Genomic DNA, 18,658 nt, shown 5'->3' on the forward strand with positions numbered 1-18,658 from the left:
ATATGTTTGCTTATTTTGTTGCATCTAACTGGTTCTTAGCTACTTCTTATTTTCTGAATTAACTCAAACTTAACTAAGCTAAGATGACAATTTCTGTTTAAATTGGGCTAATGTCGCGTTAGTATTATCGGACAGTACATTGTCGTCAGGATTAGAGGATGTGTAAACGGGCCATCCCATTTAACATCAAATATCAAAAGCGATTTTCAATTATTAGCGCTTATTAGCAGATGACAATTTCTATTTACATTGAGCTAATGTCGTGCTAGTATTATCGAACAGCACAATGTCGCCAGGATAAAAGGGCCATCCCATTCAATATCAAATATCAAAAGCGCTTTTGCTTCGCGTTGCTTATACAAAGCGGAACTTTCGTCATGGAACGCTTTGGGGAAGCATAAATGCTCGCGCTTTACTCTCTTTCGATTTTGTTCCGATCGCACTCTCTTCACCGAATCGCGCATGCGCTGTAGCGGTTCTCGATAGGCACCAATCCGTGCACTGCCTGCGAGGAACGCTTTGACTACCTATACATCGCCGATTGCGGTTAGAGCAGATGATCCACACATACAAAATAATGCGTGTATGATGCATGATAAAACGTTCTCGGCTCAAAGTTCCGTGTTGATACAACATGTGGTGTTGGTGGGTCGGTTCGGTATCGTAGAGAAAAATATAACGCGTCCCTATCGCAGCATCTGGTTGCCTCACTTCACATGCCGCCTATGAAAAAACATGCATATTATCCGTTTATGTATCTTATAGTTAAATTCGCATGAAGCATCTTTAAAATGCACATAATTCAAATACATGCTTGGTTTTGGAGTTTAAATGTTGGGGATAAAATTGCAACATGTGCAGTGCACAGGTTGCACATGCGGACGCGACGCCTCTGCCTAAATCACCAAAATGTATTCCAATGTACTTGTTTTGCAAAATCAAATCGTGTCACAAGATGGGTTCCAAGATTGAACCAAAAATACCAATTCCCCAAGGGAACCAGAGCTTGGAAGAACCCGAAGGGTGGCGAATTCGATCCAAAATCGACGAAATGTATTCCAGTGTACTTGTTTTGCAAATTCATGAAGTTTAACGTGTCGCAAGATGGGTTCCAAGATTGAATGAAAAGTGGCCACTTCTCTAAGGGCATCAGGCCCTGGAAGTACCCGGAGGGTGGCCAATTCGATCGAAAGTCGCTGAAATGTACTGCAGTGTACTTGTACAAAATCATGAAGTTTGACGTGTCGCAAGCTTGGTTCCAAGATTGAATGAAAAGTGGCCACTTCCCCAACAGGCCCTGGAAGAACCCGGAGGGTGGCCAATTCGATCGAAAATCGCCGAAATTTACTCCAGTGTACTTGTTTTGCAAATCCATGACGTTTGGCATGTCGCAATATGGGTTCCAATATTGAACGAAAAGTGGCCACTTCCCCAACGGAACTAGGTCCTGGAAGTACCCGGAGTTCTGTGATCGATTCCAGAAAAAATCCGTTAGAAACCTGCTGAGCTGCATGGTTTTAAATTTTAAGTTTTTCCGTAAAATGCGGGTTGGGGACGTTTGTGTTAACAAGCTTGGGCGTCTGTGCCATTATGCCGTTCTGTTTTTTTCAGAGCTGAGGGCCTCACCATCTCCATTGAAGATTAATCCCCTTCAAATCAATATCTGTTGTAACGGATGAAAGGGATGCTACTCTCATACAATGGTTAGGCTTATACCATCCACGAATTTGTGCGAATTGTGTAAAATTTCCGCTCAAAAACAATTTAATCATTAGTCGAAAAGCATGGAGAGTTTCAACACCCATCTATATGGTCGAATTTTTTTGTTAGGTAGCTAAATTTGACGAAGTATACAGCATTTCGTTCCTCGATGGGAGTGTAAAAATAGATTCAATGTAGACACAAACACATAACAAATACAAAACATGAATAAAAACTTCCTTTACACCCTGAACCATATAACATGGTCTAACCATATAATGGTAATTAGGATATCTAAAATTTAGAATATTTCTATTTTCTCAAAGCACAGATTCTTAATCTATAAAATTCGGTTTGTATATGTTTGTGCAGATTCATCCAAAAATTGTAAATAATTTAAAAAAGATTGGATTGGACGCACTTGGTTGAGCTTGATATTTTTTATATATACGTTACAACTGTAAGCGAATGATTGAATCATGTTTTTACCCTTTAGTTGTGCCCTATCGGAAATGAAAAAAAAAAAAACAGGTAGAGCACGGTCAGCATGCATATTCAAACATCAAATCAAATCAACTTTTTTATCCTCCTGTGAAGCTTCCGTACAAGCACGTCGTATGCGTGTCACACATACGGCCGTCCGATAGTTTGCTAGAGAAAGCCTTATCAACCACACCAAATAATTCCAATGGACAGATCCGACCGGATAAGCTATACACTACCCCCTGGAACACTGTGCAATCCATTCCGAACGTGTTTGAATAAAAAATGACCAACCACTACTGCTGCTGGCTCTGCTCTGATGTGACACGCCACGCCGTGTGAAAACTCACGGTCAACATGAATCACCAAACAACGATCCAACGACGCGACGCGCTACGATATGGATGGACACTCGTCTGTCGTGCTGGCTTTCCCATTTTCGTCTACCCGCGTCCGATTGTGAGTGGCGCCACGTATCGCGTGTGTGTGCGGAGGATGATACAAGAGTGTGATTTATCCTTTTATGTAAATTCTGCAGCGAAATCAGGTCAGCCGGGCGGAATACGCGAGTTGCTACCACAGCGACATGTTTAAATGCAATTTAGCAGTGATTGGATTGCATTTTTATTAAATTCTATGGAATTGACTACGGTTTGTATCTTAGAAATTCAACTTCTTGTCGAAATATACAATTAGTTTCCCAAGCATATATGTTCATCTTTATTAAGTATATTTACATTATTAAGGAGTATTTTGTTTCACTTGATATGTAAGAATTTATTTTTATTAATTAAATTCGTTCATTTGGAAAGGACTCATATGCTGTAGAGCGTTGCGAAGCCGAAATATTTGTCATACCGTCAACTGGGGGGAAGATGATCATTGAGGTGAAGATGATCATTTGATGTGTCAGTCAAAAGTGCCAAATTTTTTAATGAAACGGTAGTCAACGGTAGAAAACGGTAGTGCTCCGTTCAAGTAATGTTACCGCTAGGTAGAAATCCGAGTTTTTCGATTATAATCATGAAAATGTATTTTGTGGAAGAAAGAGAGAGATAGTCATAAATGACGCTATTTTCGTTTCAAATATTGACTTCGTAGACTTCTTTACGTAGTAAATTCAACATTCATACAAATAACCTAGTGTATTTTGACTACTAGGTCATAATTATTTTAGTAGAGCTGTCTTGATCAACTTCACCCCAAACCAGATTACTCAAAAAATGTGTGATAATTTAATTTATTTTAATAAATGCGAATGCATTTCAGAAAACTAAAGCTGTTGATTGTTGCGACGTATAGCAGTACATGTTTTGAAAATATTTGTCCTGCAGCGCTCCTGAGCACATCGTCGAGTATGCGTGTGCTCCCGATGAAGTTGAGAGATTTGCAGTTCCACGAACCAAATTTTCAATCGCTAGTCCCTTTTCGTCGCAGTGGTCTTCGCCGATGGTTCCGGTCCGTACTCTCTTGTTGATTATTTGTTGCGTATGTATTTTTAAAGGCTGGCTTGCAAGGCCTGACACCAAACCCCCTAAATTTTCGGAGGACCATTCCTCCTTATTCCCGTTGGACCATGGTGCACAGTTTCACTTATAGTCCCTCGCTGGCACTCGGACGATGATCAGCCGCCCCTAACATGGAGACCAGACGCTCAGTAAGATTTGCACCTCCGGAGCAAACCCCTCTTCCTTGTCAGCATACGACCATAGTTCTCACCGGGGTTGATTATCCAATCTTCCCTAAGGATGCTAGTATCCCGGCCAGCACCACGAAGAGAGAGTAGGGATAGGAGTTGGGTAAGAAGCTAAGGAACGCGAGATGGGGTCTATTTTATTTCCTCAGGTACGCGAAGTACCAATGGTACGCTTTACCTAGCATTTGCCGTATTATTCATCTATGACGTCCGAAAAACATGTCAGTTTGTAAAATTCGTCCTAATGTCTCTAAATTATTTTGAATTGTTATCTTCGGGTTAACTCACAACTCTTTCCCATGTATAACCGCATGTGACCACAAGACCAGGCTTGTGGCATTTGTGGAGGTATACTGCACATGATGTGCCGAGTATTCTCAGAAATGAAGTAAATAAGAACGCGTGGATAAACGATATTTTAGTTACAAGATAACAATTGTCACTGTCGTCGCTGTCCGAAACATCTTTTGCTGGTGAGGATAGGGCGCTAAATGTCAATGAAGGAAAAAACTATTTGACAGCTCTGCACCCAACTTTTTTTAAATTTTATTAAAGTGATTTTTTAAAGCCTGTCCACGTTAAATTTCGGACACTGAGATCACAGACAAACAGACGTAACTCTTCATATAAACTGTTCGAAAAAATATCGTCATTCGCTTTTCAGAAAACACTACTGCCACCTGTTATCAGAATCGCGAGAAACAGGGTCGGCCATGATTATTTCCCATTTGACGTTTGCTCCTAACTCATACATCTATATCAATCATCATCATCATCGTCATCAACACAGAAAACATTCAGCAACATATACACTAATCAAATGTCAAAGCGATTGAACACTAGCGCCTCTCTTGGCACAATCGCGTAGCACAGATGTATTTCAAATCAACCGTTGAACACGTGAACGATGTTGAAATGGGAAGTGTTACGTCTGTTTGTCTGTGCTGAGATGATGTCCAGTTAATGTTTAGCCATTTCATCAATTTGTACGAGAATGAAAACATGCTGAAAGTATCACATAAAGCGGAGAGGTTCAGCTGTGTGTAAATTGTTCTTCTCAATTGTTTGTGAAAATTTTTAAAAATCGCATTTGAAGATGGGTGTCCGAAATTTAACGTGGACAGGCTTTAATTATTTTTAAGTTCATCGCTTAATACTCTATACCCAACATGTTTCAGACAGCAGAACAAAGGAAACCGAAACGACAAACTTTATCTTATAACTAAAATATCTTTTGTGTGGATCTACCTCATCAACATCTTCTTATTTACTACTTTGGACAGAATGCAGGTGCAGTTGCAGACCTCCACAAATGTCAAATCTGAAACTAATCCTCAGGTAAATTGGCGGACATTACCGCTCGCGGAAAACAGGGGTGACATTGTGCATCTCGAATCGAATCACTCGATTCGCATGTTTTTGGATTCGTTTCGAAAAAATTGCGGCATTATGTATTTCGTTCGACTTCATTCAGTCGCAGTACAAGATTTCGAATGGTGCTGTACTAGCTCAATCGAGTATGTTCTGTCAAACGAAATGTAAACAGAGAGAATAAGAGATAGCTTTCTCCGTGTTTAGTATGCCGCCCGCTGGAGAGACAACCTTCAGCGCATGGCGAATGTGAGTAAACAGAGAGAATAATAGTAATTTCATCTGCGTGTAGCATGTTGCGTGTTGGAAAGGCATCCTTCAGGGCATGAATTGGCAATTAATTTATAAACAAGCAAATTGTGCTCAATGACTATAAAAAGCAATATTATTTATGGAGCAGTTGCAACCGATTTAAACATTATGCCGATACGACATGTTTTGTAAATTGAGATATTGTTACGGCACAAATTATTAGTTTTATGTTAATTCGAGTTTATGCCACAGATCCAATTTTGAGCTAAATAATTTAAAGCTAAAGAAGGATTCGATAATAAATTACTTTGATGCTCCCATGTGTTAAATTTAAATGCACTTGGGTCATCTCATGTGCGTTTTTTTATTTAACTCATCTATTTTTACGTAGATTTTGGAATATACACGTTTTTACGCAGATTTTCCTCATAGATTTTTCACGCGATTTATCGAAATCGTCAAGAAATACGTGAAAACTAAAAAAAAACGATTTTAGTTGAAGTCGTTTTTACGCGGATTTCGGGATAATTAGAGATTGCATATTGTCTGGAAACTATAAAAGTAGGTATACTTATGACATTTTTTTCTTCAAGAGACAATAATAAAACATTTATTCTCTTCCCGTAGAGAAATAATAACAAATATAATTAAAAACTTTCAGCAAGAAATAACTCTCGAACAACATTCGAAAGCTATAAAGGTGACGAGTGTTTTTCATTCGACTTGAGTCGTTTTTCAGTGTGCTATCGAGTTTTCATAATGCCAAAACATCTCGTTATTCTTGTATCTCCTCGAGCATACTCGAACGATGAGTCGTTTTCGAGATCGAATCGAAACCCGTAATGCCAAACATGTTCGACTCGATAGAATTACGTTCGAATCCACCCCAGTATATCATGATTGAACGTGTGGGGGTATACTCGACTTGCAGTGGCGAATGACTACATCATCATTTTCTTCCCATCCCGGATGACTGTAAGAACATGATCGGCCCTTACAGGAACAATTGAGATTGTTCTGGTCAATCACGGAGTAGCAACTACAGAATTTACAGTCATCAAGCTCAAGGAATTAAGACAGACCTTTAATTGTACCGAAAATGCAAAACGTTCAGATGGTATAATTTTCATGGAGGAACCATAAGTAGGGCACCACCGAACAACGGTTCTCAAAGGCATCGTTCTTGCACCAAGTGATGTAACATCAAACAACAATGGCTGGTACCGCCAATAATGTACATGATAAGGTATCACGATTTAAAGTTAAAATGAAGCCCAAGCAGAAGGCTCAATTTTTATCATCATACCTACCTATTTATGCGGGTGCAATCCACTTGATTCAAAAACATCTCCATTCTAAATTGCGCTAATCGGGTCTTCAATTCTGAACAACATTCTACTAGTCCGTCAGGGATAGTGGCAATAACCGACTGCCCTCGGACTCTATTCAGTTGGAAAAATAATGCTCAATCTCGGTGCCTCCTCCATTTCAATATTTGCGCGCGCTTGCTCTAGGTATACCATTTACGAGCGATCGAGTAGACACAATTCCGCTAGAATTAAATAGGATTGATAAATTGCATTTGATTTCAGGCGGCTCGTAGGCCAAGAACGACAACCGCTGCTAGCTGCTGCAATTTTCTCGAGCCGCACACATCACATTAAGTTCTGTAGACATCCAGACTCGTTCGAATAAAGAGCTGTTGGCTTTGTATACAGCACACCCATCCCACATACACATATGTGGGTTTTGTCAATGAAAATGCCACCGAATGACCATCGTTTTGTAGTTTTATGACCACGATAAATCAAGCAAAGCGATTGAAGGTCGCCAATAGCATGCACTTTATTTCTGTCCATCGAATTCGAATTGAATGCGATCCTTCATCTGCCATCGCAGTCGTAGGTTGTTGGGGGAAGTCGTTGTTTATTGATGCAGAGAACCAAACGTAGAGTGTACACTAAATTGAGTAATCTTCAATGTCTAACGGTCCTATTGTTTTGTTTATCATTTCAGAAGTACCCCAAGAAAATGACTGCATTTTGCCAAATCAACACACATCACCGGTCAACAAACGAAAGGGCTTCAGTGGGTAAGTAACTAGCGACTTAAGAACATCGAAAACTTCCCAAAACGATTGTTTTGTTGATAAATGAGAGTTATTTAATACACGTTTTGAGCGTGGCCACATTTTGAGATTGAATCAGACTCGTTATAAATAACCAAGCCGACAGCCAGTCTAGAATACTTTGCTAATAAATTTCTCCAAACTATCCACTTAATGAATGCCTCGCCTCATGTCGACATGTTACTTTTTATCACATCGTCGATAACTCGATAATGAACTCTTCCGGAAAGTGTACAAAAGAGTCCTTCCATATACCTGTTGTCGCACGCTACAGCGGCGGCTTCTGCACTTTGGCACGTTCAACAAAAACAAGTGTGAAGAAATCAATAAAACCGATATCACCGTCATGTCACCATCAGGGCCCGGGCCGACCCGACCGATGACGATCGAAGCAGCTCACTTCGCGCTTCCATGATTGTCGCTAATTGCTCTCTCGTTGATTTACTCCGATATTCTGGGTGAAGAAGAAAAAAACGACCCGGAAAGGGCGGATGGGCCCATTACATTGGCATTAACACACGTTTTCACAACTAATTATAGCCGTGGAGGTAAATTCCGTACGGCGACGTTTAAAAAATCGAGTCAATAAATCCATCAGCAGCGGAAAACGGGCAGCACCAAATCAACTCCATTACATTACCATAAATGCCGTGTTTATCGTTCGGAAGGAAACCAAGCAAATGGGCCGGTCCATGTGCTGTTGGAGGGTCGTGGAGATGATCGTAAAGCATTTTATTAGCTGTAGAACAAACCATGTGAATTGTCCCCCTGGAACATGGAAAAGACCCTCCAGTGATAAACTGGGCCATCCCGACAGAAGTGGTGAAGAAAAATGACAGGACGAATGGGAAAATGCGGTTCGTCGTATGTGGTCTGGTTTGGATTCTATGCGGTACTCCTTAGTTTTCAGACTTTTCCCACATACATGGTTGGTTTGATGTATGCTCGGTTGACAATTTGTACTCTTTAATGGTCAAATATGTATATATGTAGGTACCTATCGCTATCGTTTGCGATATTTTGTACAGCCTGAATAATAGTAGCTAGTTGCGATATCTCATGCTCAGATACATCTTATGTACAATTGACCTTTGAAGATAGAAATAAACAAGATGAATACACATGATGTTGAAAAGGCTTCAGGCCAAACCACACGAGTTATTTTGATTCCATTTTTATGTGATTTTAGCTGCAGGTTGGCTACAGCATCGATACACCTATCAGGTTACCCACTGCATCGCGAATTAACCTGAAATCCGATAGAACCGGGAAAAAATCAGGAAATAACCGGGAATTTAATAGACGCTGAACAATTTTTAAGTTTTGTTCCGGCAGACTAAATAAAAAGCTCTTGTTTGTTTTTCGAAACAATCTTTCTGGTAATTGTTTGTTTTTCTGTTCGAATCCTAGGATTTATTAAATGCCGTTTGAATGAGTTTTGTTGTAACAGTCATTGTTATAGTTTTTTTTTCTTTTGATAAGAAATTCAGAAGCTCTTAAGCTCCGAGTTTTCCGTGGTATCTCAATAGTTAAATAGTTTCTTCATGTCTAGCATAAAAGCAAAGAAATTCCTTGACAAGAATTATTTTAACAAGAAATTATTAATCTCTTTAATATCATATGATTTATTTCGGAATAACTGTAAACCTCGCAGTTGATAACTGTGGAAATGCTTAAAGAACATTAAGGTGCGAGGCAGCAATGTCCCAGTAGGGGGTGTAACGCCAATGAAGAAGAAGTTATATTAATAATGAGCTCAAATGTAAACTTACATTAAAAAATATTTGGTAGCGATGTTTCTAACAAAAAATTTACGTAGGAAAATCGATTTGGCGTAATTTGCTCTTACTATTTTACTGTAATTTCGGGGTTGAAGTTCTATGGCAGAGCTTCGTTTTGGTTAACGGGTTGCCAATTATGTCGACTACCTAGAAAAATCTGGAAAACCTGGAATTATAAGAGAATTATTGTCAACCTGGAAAAATCAGGCAAATATCAGGGATATCGGCAAAAGAGAAAGTGAACATGTTGTATTCATATAATTTGCTCAAGGGCTCTCCAATCTCCATCTCCAATTTTCAATAGGAATTTTTTTACGGAATTCTTCCAGATTTTTCTTCAGGAATTCCATTGAATATTCCTTTAAAAATTAAGAGGAAAACTACTCCTCTTTTTCGGATAATCCGTTAGACAATCCTTCTAATATTGTTCCATTTATCCCCTCGGAAATTCCTAAAATAATTTCTAAATAAAATCCTAAAGTAAAGAAGAAGTTATTAGCAAAAATCTGAAGTAGTTCCTGAATGAATTGCCGAAAAAAATCCCAAATTAATTTTCGATGGAATTTCAAATGAAATCCTAAAAAGATTCTCGAATGAACTCTTGAAGGCATATTTTAAGAAATTCCGATAAATTTTTAAAGTAATTACTGGATAAATTTAAGAATGTGAGGTATTCCTTCAGGAATACTTCCTGAAATTCTTCTATGAATTTGCGTTCAACGGAGAATCCTGTCTCACTGTTTCCCATTGAAAATTCGTCTAAACGTATATGGGCTCGGAAGCTACAGCCAAAAACAAACTTTTGATAGGACGCCCCGATACCCATTTTTTTCCTCGCAATATGCAATTAAAAATTCACTTATTTTTAAGGGCGGAGAATCATGTTTAATTATTTCCTATTAGAGATGAGTTTCAAAAATTAATTCATTTTAAGTACGATTTATCACAACAAGTTGCATTTGACGATATCGTCCCATTGTAAGGGTCGCTTGGCTCATGCGGCGGAAAGCCATTTGGCCGAATGCCACTAGACCAAACAAATCATTAGGCCGAACATACATGACTTTCGGCCTAAAGTTCTGTTCGGCCAAATGATATATTTGGCCAAATCACTTTCGGCCAAATGGCATTCAGCCGAATAATTTTAGGCCAAACGGCCCTTCCCCGTTTTGTATTGAAAATGATCTTAACAGTTGTATCCAAAATATTAAGTTCAAAAACTCACTTATTAGTTCAGCACGGTCAAATAGAGATCTGAGTGGGCAAAGCTGCGTTGTCGGTTCTATTGTGCTGTCGCGTATTTCCATAAATATTAAAAAATGTGGGTTTTCAATAGAATATCAAGTGCAGGCCTGGTAGCGAGTCACTTTTTAGTGACTTGGTCACTATTTTGAGTCTAGTCACTAAAAAGTCACTATTTGCATCCAAAAGTCACTAAAGTCACTATTTTTCGGAAAATGGTCAGTAAAGTCACTATTTTTGCATTACCTGCTGTAAAAAAAATGAAAATCATTTATACCTATTATGGTCAACCAAATCAAATGTGTAAACGGGCTTAGTGGTCATATGGCTACCTCTTCTGCCTCTTACGCAGAAGGTCATGGGTTCAATCCCAGACCCGTTCTATTTCTTCTACTTTTGTGTCTTTCTATATATTTCTCATGTTCTAGCAATTGCTCTAGCGGTTTGATTGAGCTAGAAACGAGCTTTCAATCAAACCGCTAGAGCCACCTTTCCATTACTACCACATTGGCAACGCGTTAAGGCTTCATGACATGTCATTCAGAATGGCTGCCTTGCGGCTTACCAATACAGTCAAACAATCACCCACCCCACCCACTCTGATTTGCACCGATAATTTTAATTCATATACTGACTACATACCTGACTATCTTCTCACTAAAAAAGCAAATCTGGACTTAGTTCGAAGTTCAATTTACGCGGCGGTACGATGATATTATCACATATCGCTTATTTAGGGAAGATATATAAGCAAGTGAACAAAGTGAAAAAATTCCCCCAGTAACGCACCATGCCAACGACGTCGCCGGTTTCAACACTCTGCACGTCGTATGCAAGCAATCATTGATCAGCAACAGACAGTGATGTCGATATGAACTATTGTGAAATCATAGCGAAAACATGTAAAATATCGATAAAAATTAATCAATCTTTTCCTAACGCATTATGTATTGATGCAGTAATAATATCTTATTGATTCTGTTTCGAAGTGCATTGTAAAAACTGAAAAATCGGAGCAAAAAATGATCTTGTTTTTGGTGTGTTTGAGCAGCTGGCAACAACGGTTTAAGATGTAAACATAAACAGCCAGCATCGTGAAAACATAATCTATAAATATTCACCTAAACCAAAGAAAAACTGATGCTTTTCTGACAAATTCCATCAGTTAATCCCATCCTTAAATTGTATTGATAATTACTGCGTGTAAATTGGGCTGAATTATTCCGAATACGTTCAATGTTTACTGTTGTCGGATGTTAACAAAAAATGAATCCCACGTGGATGCTTACTGAATTGGTATTGGAAGTTTCCACCACTACAAATCCATGGTTGATGATTTTTATGACACAATCACATAGGAATTTGAGTGTCACAACGGTTCACCTTAACCAAGACGAACCTATTTCATGGCATAACTCCTAGATTCCAATTCTATTCCGCATGAACTCGTGACGAGTGCAGATACGTTCTCGGCTTACAGTGGGCGAGTGACTGCATCATTAATTCCTTCCCATCCCCGATAGACCGTGAGGACGTGGCCAGCGCCGTTTTCGACCATTTAAAATACAAGAGCTCTCGAATTCAAATCTCGAATTGAGGTTGGAGAGCAAATCCCATGCTTCCATCCATTGGTTCCCTGAGCAATTGCGATTGTTCTGGACAATCACGGAGTAGAAACTACGAAATGCACGGTCATCATGCCCATGATCAATCAAATCAAATGTGGATCTGGTAGCAATATATTAAATTAGGGAAATATGCACCCAAGAAGTTCCAAGTGTGTCGTGAAAATCGTGAGGTTATTTCCGATTCATGTCAACTATGATCTTTTTCTTCACGAATGGAATTTGTGAAAATGCGAAAGGCGAACCTCAAGTAAAGAGTACAGAATTTAGAAGTTTTGGTACCAGAACCTCGTGGTCTGCTGGTGAGCGTTAATACCCTCCGGTGACTTCAGTTTCACCACATGACAATGATGTTTCTCAACGTCAGGGAGAATAATGAGTCGATGTTAAATGGTTGTTAAATTCGTGTATGATTGTTAAATCCACCTTGCGACCATTCGAGATAAGTCTCGAAAAAAAATGTATAAGTAATTCTGGCACAAGCCACTAAATTCTAAATTTTTTGATTGAAATTATTCCAGAATCACATATTAAGATTCAGTTTATTAACAATTAAGAAAAGATATCCAAAATACTAGTGTGGAGGTGAATGAATTGATCGGATTTTTCAAATCTAAAACAAAACAAAAATCTAATTAGATTCAAAAGATTGTTTTAACTGGAGATTATTTGGCCACCCATTTTTAATTAACTTTAATACTAAAGTCTGCCATTTAGAAATTAAAGTTTATTAGAATTTTTGGATTTTTAATAAAAGCCCATAGTTTTATTGGATTTTCGAAATTTTCCTTAGAATGCCACGGTGAGTTCAAAATCTCAAAAACTTAATTTAAATTTGTTAATAAACCATAGTATAATAACAGGTAAAATCGTATTATAAAAAAAAATCACGCAAATGGTCGTACCAAAGATTTATAAGCTTTGTGAGTCCAAATAGTCTAGGAATTAATTAGATAAATTTATATCATTTTTTAGCTGTTGCACAGAAAACTTCGAGGTCATATTAAACAACAAATGTTGTAATCATCAACATAATTTTAACATAACGATGAAGATGGGCGTGACCAGTAGCAGTAATCCTCATGCTTTTGTTGTTTTTGCCTTTTCTTGATTTCTGATAGCATTCTAAGGGTCTGTCTCATTTGGAGAATTAAACTGAAATTAAACTTGAAAGTGACATTTCAATAATTATCGAATAACCCTGTTCGCAGAGCAAGATTACTTTTGACAGATATCGAATCATTTTTTACCAATGTCTTATTGGAATTTCTGGATAGCACCAGCCATCCTTATGACTGGGTGATTTTTTAATTTTCGAACTGTCACTTTTAAGTTTAATTCTCCAAATAAGACAGACCCTAAGAATATCAAAAATAACACACTTGCAATCTGCGAATTATACCGCAACAATGCTAATGCAACTTGTAGTTTTATACCCGGTTCAAACCTCCATACAAAAGTCACTATTTGGTCACTTTTTCTGCAATTGAGAGTCACTATTTGGTCACTTTTTCGTCATCGCTGGTCATTAAAGTCACTATTTTGAACGGCATTCATCGCTACCAGCCCTGCAAGTGCTATCGACAAATACAGAATGATTATTTCCTCACGTCACGCTCTTTTGGCACAGGAATATTACATAAGTTATTATTATTCATAACTCATGTTGAATTGAAATTCCTTGGACATAATTTAAGCCTTGAAATATTATTACAACAGCCACCGCGAATTCACCAAAATAAACAAATCAGTTCAATCAAAGTTAATTGCCTATATTCCGTTCCGTTTCCTATATCAAACTTAATTGTACACCCGACTTGTACGTTAATTTGCAATGTTATGAAAATTCATATGTGAATATGTACATTATGTGGAATATGTTGCCAGAGCGTTAATGAATAAAGCATCCAATGAATTATTAAAATGGTAATGATTGAATCATTTAACTCTATGATTAACGATTATGATTGATGATTTATTCATTTTTGACAATGATTAAAGATTATGATTAAAAAATAAAACATTTTTTTACGATGATTAACGATTATGATTAATGAATAAAACGTTTGAAGTATGATTAACGATTACCGATCGTGATTAAATGTTGACAGAATATGTGTATGATTAATGATTAACGATCGATATGATTAATGTATAGTGATAATGAATAATCAAATTGAATGATTGCATAGTGATCAATAGTCAAGAAACCTTTCTTTCAAATTGGGTTATTGAAAGGTATAACATTATATGATTATGATTATGATTGAGATTAATGTATAAAAGCAATGTAGGCAATGATTAAAATTGATGATTAATGAATAAACTCAAAACAATTATGAATATGATTAGTGATTAATGATTGAATGTAAAATTATATGATTGACGATTAGTGACTAATGATTAAATCATATTTTTTGGATGATTATGATTAATGAATAATGATTAAATAACCCATTATTCATTAATCATGATTAAATCTATGATTAATCATTAATGCTCTGTTTGAAACATGTATTGGAGGTAACTACTTTCCCGTCGATGGGACTGGAACCCACGACGCTCAGTACGCTAGACTGGTGCTTTAACCAACTAAGCTACGAAGGACCTCCGTCGGCCTTCGCAACTTAGCATAGCATAGTCAAATCACTCACAATCAATTTCTCAAGCCAACACTTCCCCATGTGTATAGTACTCGTTCACATTAGGTATTGTTATCCAACTCGTTACACGGACAATAAAAAAATACCTTTGATAATTCAAAAATACAATAAGTGAACATTGAATAGGAATTTTCAAACTCTAAATATGTTGAAAAATCAAAAAAGATTAATAGGTTCAAGAAAAAATTGTTAAAATTGCGAATTAAAACATTTTTAATGACTAAACCGTGTTTCGATCGTTTTTAGAAAGCAAAATAGTGATTTTGAGCGAAAACAAAAATGTTGGTTAGAGGGTTAAATAGCGTGTAGTTTAAAAAAAAATGCTTTCTACAATGCGTTTAAATATTCTTGGCTTTCTAAAAAATGATGAAAGAAATGATGGTGCTTATAGTCTGTTTAGATTACGAGATTTATAATTTGATATAATGCTAAACGATTGGCATAAAAGTGAGGTTAAAAACGAAGGATCATCATTCGATAAATTGATGATTAACGCGTTCTATGCACTGTTTCTTGTGTTTAAAAAAGAAGAAAATGTTTGATAATGAAAACTTTGCTTTGATTCTTACAATTGAAGTGATAAGATAGCAAAAATGTTGATCCCAGTTTTGATATTTTTCGAAATCTAACCTTTACTTTTAATTGCCAATAACAAAAGTGAAAAATGACTCCTATTCACCTATTTGTGTTATTTTAGATTTTTCTTATATGTTTATTAATTTTTTAATTTTTTTCTTATATGTTTATTATATGTTAGAATGCTCAAGATAGGGTAACCGTACCCTTAGTGGAGGTAGCACCAATAGTGCGTCGTGCTTTGAATATCCTGTTAAATGCAACTTACCTTAAGATTTCGCTTGATAAACTATTGAAAACAATGATTTTCCTTAACAAAATTGACTCCCTTGCACCTATAGTGGTGCAACTGTACCAATAGTGGCGAGTCTCATAAGAAACCAATGCACAGTGTTTTCTAACCCAGGAATTCGTGATCGAAAATATTTTGGCCATGAAAAGTGACTTCGGAGAAAAGATTCAGTATGTTAAGCTCCGTATTTTAGAAATTTTTTTTTGACTAGTCCCCCTAAAAGTGAGATGGAAATTCTCTTTCCTCCAATTATGAAGATTCATCATTGGTGTCTTCGAGAAAGTTGTAGAAAAAGTTTCTACGAAAAATTTTGCTATATAAACTTTATTTTTATCTGCTATAGAAGTCGAGATATGGGTCGTTATTTATGAACGACCACCAAAAATCAGGGTTTTCACGATACTTTCGTCAATATATTTTTTAGATTTCTACAAATGATGTCCGTCGCGATAAAAAACATTAACCTTTCGAAGACAGTTTCATTTTATTATCAATATTGACGAAGTTATTGACGATTTTCGGTTCAAAAATGAGCATTTCGACATTAACTGCATACATGTAGGGACAAAATGGGGTATATTTTTATTTAGGTAATGGGAAGTATAACTCATGCACTAATGGTTGCATTGCAACATATATGTGACATAGCTTGACATAAGTGCCGTATGAACATCTTTTCTTCTTCTTCTTGTTATATATAAAAATGAATTGGTCTGTATTGTGCATAATCAAGAAACGGCTGGATAGATTTTCTTCATTTCTTCAGCAAATTTGTTTCAATATGCCCGACGGATTTACAGAATATTTTCTTATGTAAAAATCTCGACTAAAATTGGAAAAAAATATGAAAAAATGAAATTAAAATTTGTATGGAAATTTTAAAAACGTAGATCACAACACGCATTCTCGCCTACTGTGCAGGACAACGTCTGCAGGGTCATCTTTAGTCTTTACATTTACGCCAGGCCTATGATTTAGCCAAATACAAAATGATTATGGATGGATGTTTTACAGAACTGACATGAATTTCAAATTCCGCGGGAAGAAACAACGCGTAATTAAAAAAAAATCATCAAAAAGTCACGTCACTAATTAAAATTCTGCCCCATTTTGCCCCTACATGTATGCAGTTAATGTCAAAATGTTCATTTTTGAACAAAAAATCGTCAATAACTTCGTCAATATTGAAAATAAGAAGAAACTGTCTTCGAAAGGTTCATGTTTTTTATCGCGACGGAGATCTTTGTAGAACATTTGAGAAATCTAAAAAAATATATTAACGAAAGTACCCTGTTTTTTGGTGGTCGTTCATAAATAACGACCCGTATCTCGACTTCTATAGCAGATAGGAATAAAGTTTATATAGCAAAATTTTTCGTAGAAACTTTTTCTACAACTTTCTCGACGACACCAATGATGTATCTTCATAATTGTAGGAAAGAGAATTTCCATCTCACTTTTATGGGAATTAGTCAAACAATTTTTTTTTTCCGAAATATGGAGTTTAACATACTGAAACTTTTCTCCGAAGTCATTGAGCCAACTTTTCATGGCCAAAACATTTTCGATCACGAATTCCTGGGTTAGAAAACACTGTGCAATGGATAGCACCACTATAGGAACCAAAATTAATTTAACGGTGTACCCATAGTGGTGCAAGCAATATTTGGTAATTGTTGATATTAAATGACATCTATCTCATTTTTTATTTATTAGTTTATCTATTGACTAAGATAATGAAGCAGTAAATTTCCCATAATTATCAATTTTTTAAAAATATTTTCTTTTGTGGATCTACTAATACCTCCACTATTGGTACCGTTACCCTATATAATAGAAATGGAAACGGTTTCGAATTGAACAGTAGAAGCATAAATACTAGAATTCTACTGGCGCTGTTAGCATTAAACATGTTTTCTCAATAATGACTTAAGTATGTTAGATATGACCGTTAATTTTGTGTCATGTTGTAGAGAATGTTTTGTTTTGTCAACCACATTTGACACTAAAGGACAATCCTCACCAAAACTAAATGTACTCACCTAATTTAGCTTTGCTGCGTCGCATGCGTGAAATAATAAAAATGACAGTTGTGCGTTGCTTCCGTATTGAGTACACAACTTAAAAACGTGAGTACATTTAGTTTCGAATTCAGTGAGGATTGTCCTTAAGTACCGGTACTTTGGCTGCCAGGCCGCGGCAAATTAGATGTTGGTCACACGATTTGAAGCGACATTAGCAATCTTATACTTTTAAAACAACCGATTTAACTATTTGTTTTATTTTCCCGGTCCAGTACTTCTTGATTGATTGCAAATTTGGGTTATTTGCGGGATTCGCCATTCCCGGATTTTTGAGAAATGCAATTCTAAAGAAGTATACAGGTTAAGATGTATGTTGATTGTCAAAAGCTTGCTTACTATTCAACTATTCAGTCTCAATTCAACTAACTCAGCAATCAGCATAAAGCCATAATCGATTAAAGAACTACAAAACTAATAAACATCGAAACATTGTTGAACTCTTCCAAAGTTTTAGAATGTGAGAAAAAATTAAAAGGCCAGTAGCTAATGCTGAAACAATATCTCTCTAGCTTTCATTTTTATTCAGTCTAGTGGCTACCGTCCTTAGCCGTGCGGTAAGACGCACGGCTACAAAGCAAGACCATGCTGAGGGTGGCTGGGTTCGATTCCCGGTGCCGGTCTAGACAATTTTTGGATTGGAAATTGTCTCGACTTCCCTGGGCATAAAAGTATCATCGTGTTAGCCTCATGATATACGAATGCAAAAATGGTAACTTGGCTTAGAAACCTCGCAGTTAATAACTGTGGAAATGCTTAATGAACAC

The 18,658-nt window shown here is 36.8% G+C and overlaps 1 protein-coding gene across 5 annotated transcripts in view; it reads left to right on the plus strand.

Moving 5' to 3' along the window:
* Positions 1-18,658, plus strand: part of LOC134211528 (triple functional domain protein) — a 359,415-nt gene that overhangs the window by 276,698 nt on the left and 64,059 nt on the right. For 3 of the 5 annotated variants that reach the window (XM_062688453.1, XM_062688455.1, XM_062688454.1), the window contains exon 9: positions 7,520-7,595. In XM_062688453.1, coding sequence (XP_062544437.1) covers positions 7,520-7,595 — 76 coding nt within the window. The remainder of the gene's footprint in view (positions 1-7,519; positions 7,596-18,658) is intronic. The other 2 variants (XM_062688456.1, XM_062688457.1) reach the window with 1 other exon arrangement.

This window comes from Armigeres subalbatus, chromosome 2 (assembly GCF_024139115.2).
Source record: "Armigeres subalbatus isolate Guangzhou_Male chromosome 2, GZ_Asu_2, whole genome shotgun sequence".
NCBI classification, from domain to species: domain Eukaryota; kingdom Metazoa; phylum Arthropoda; class Insecta; order Diptera; family Culicidae; genus Armigeres; species Armigeres subalbatus.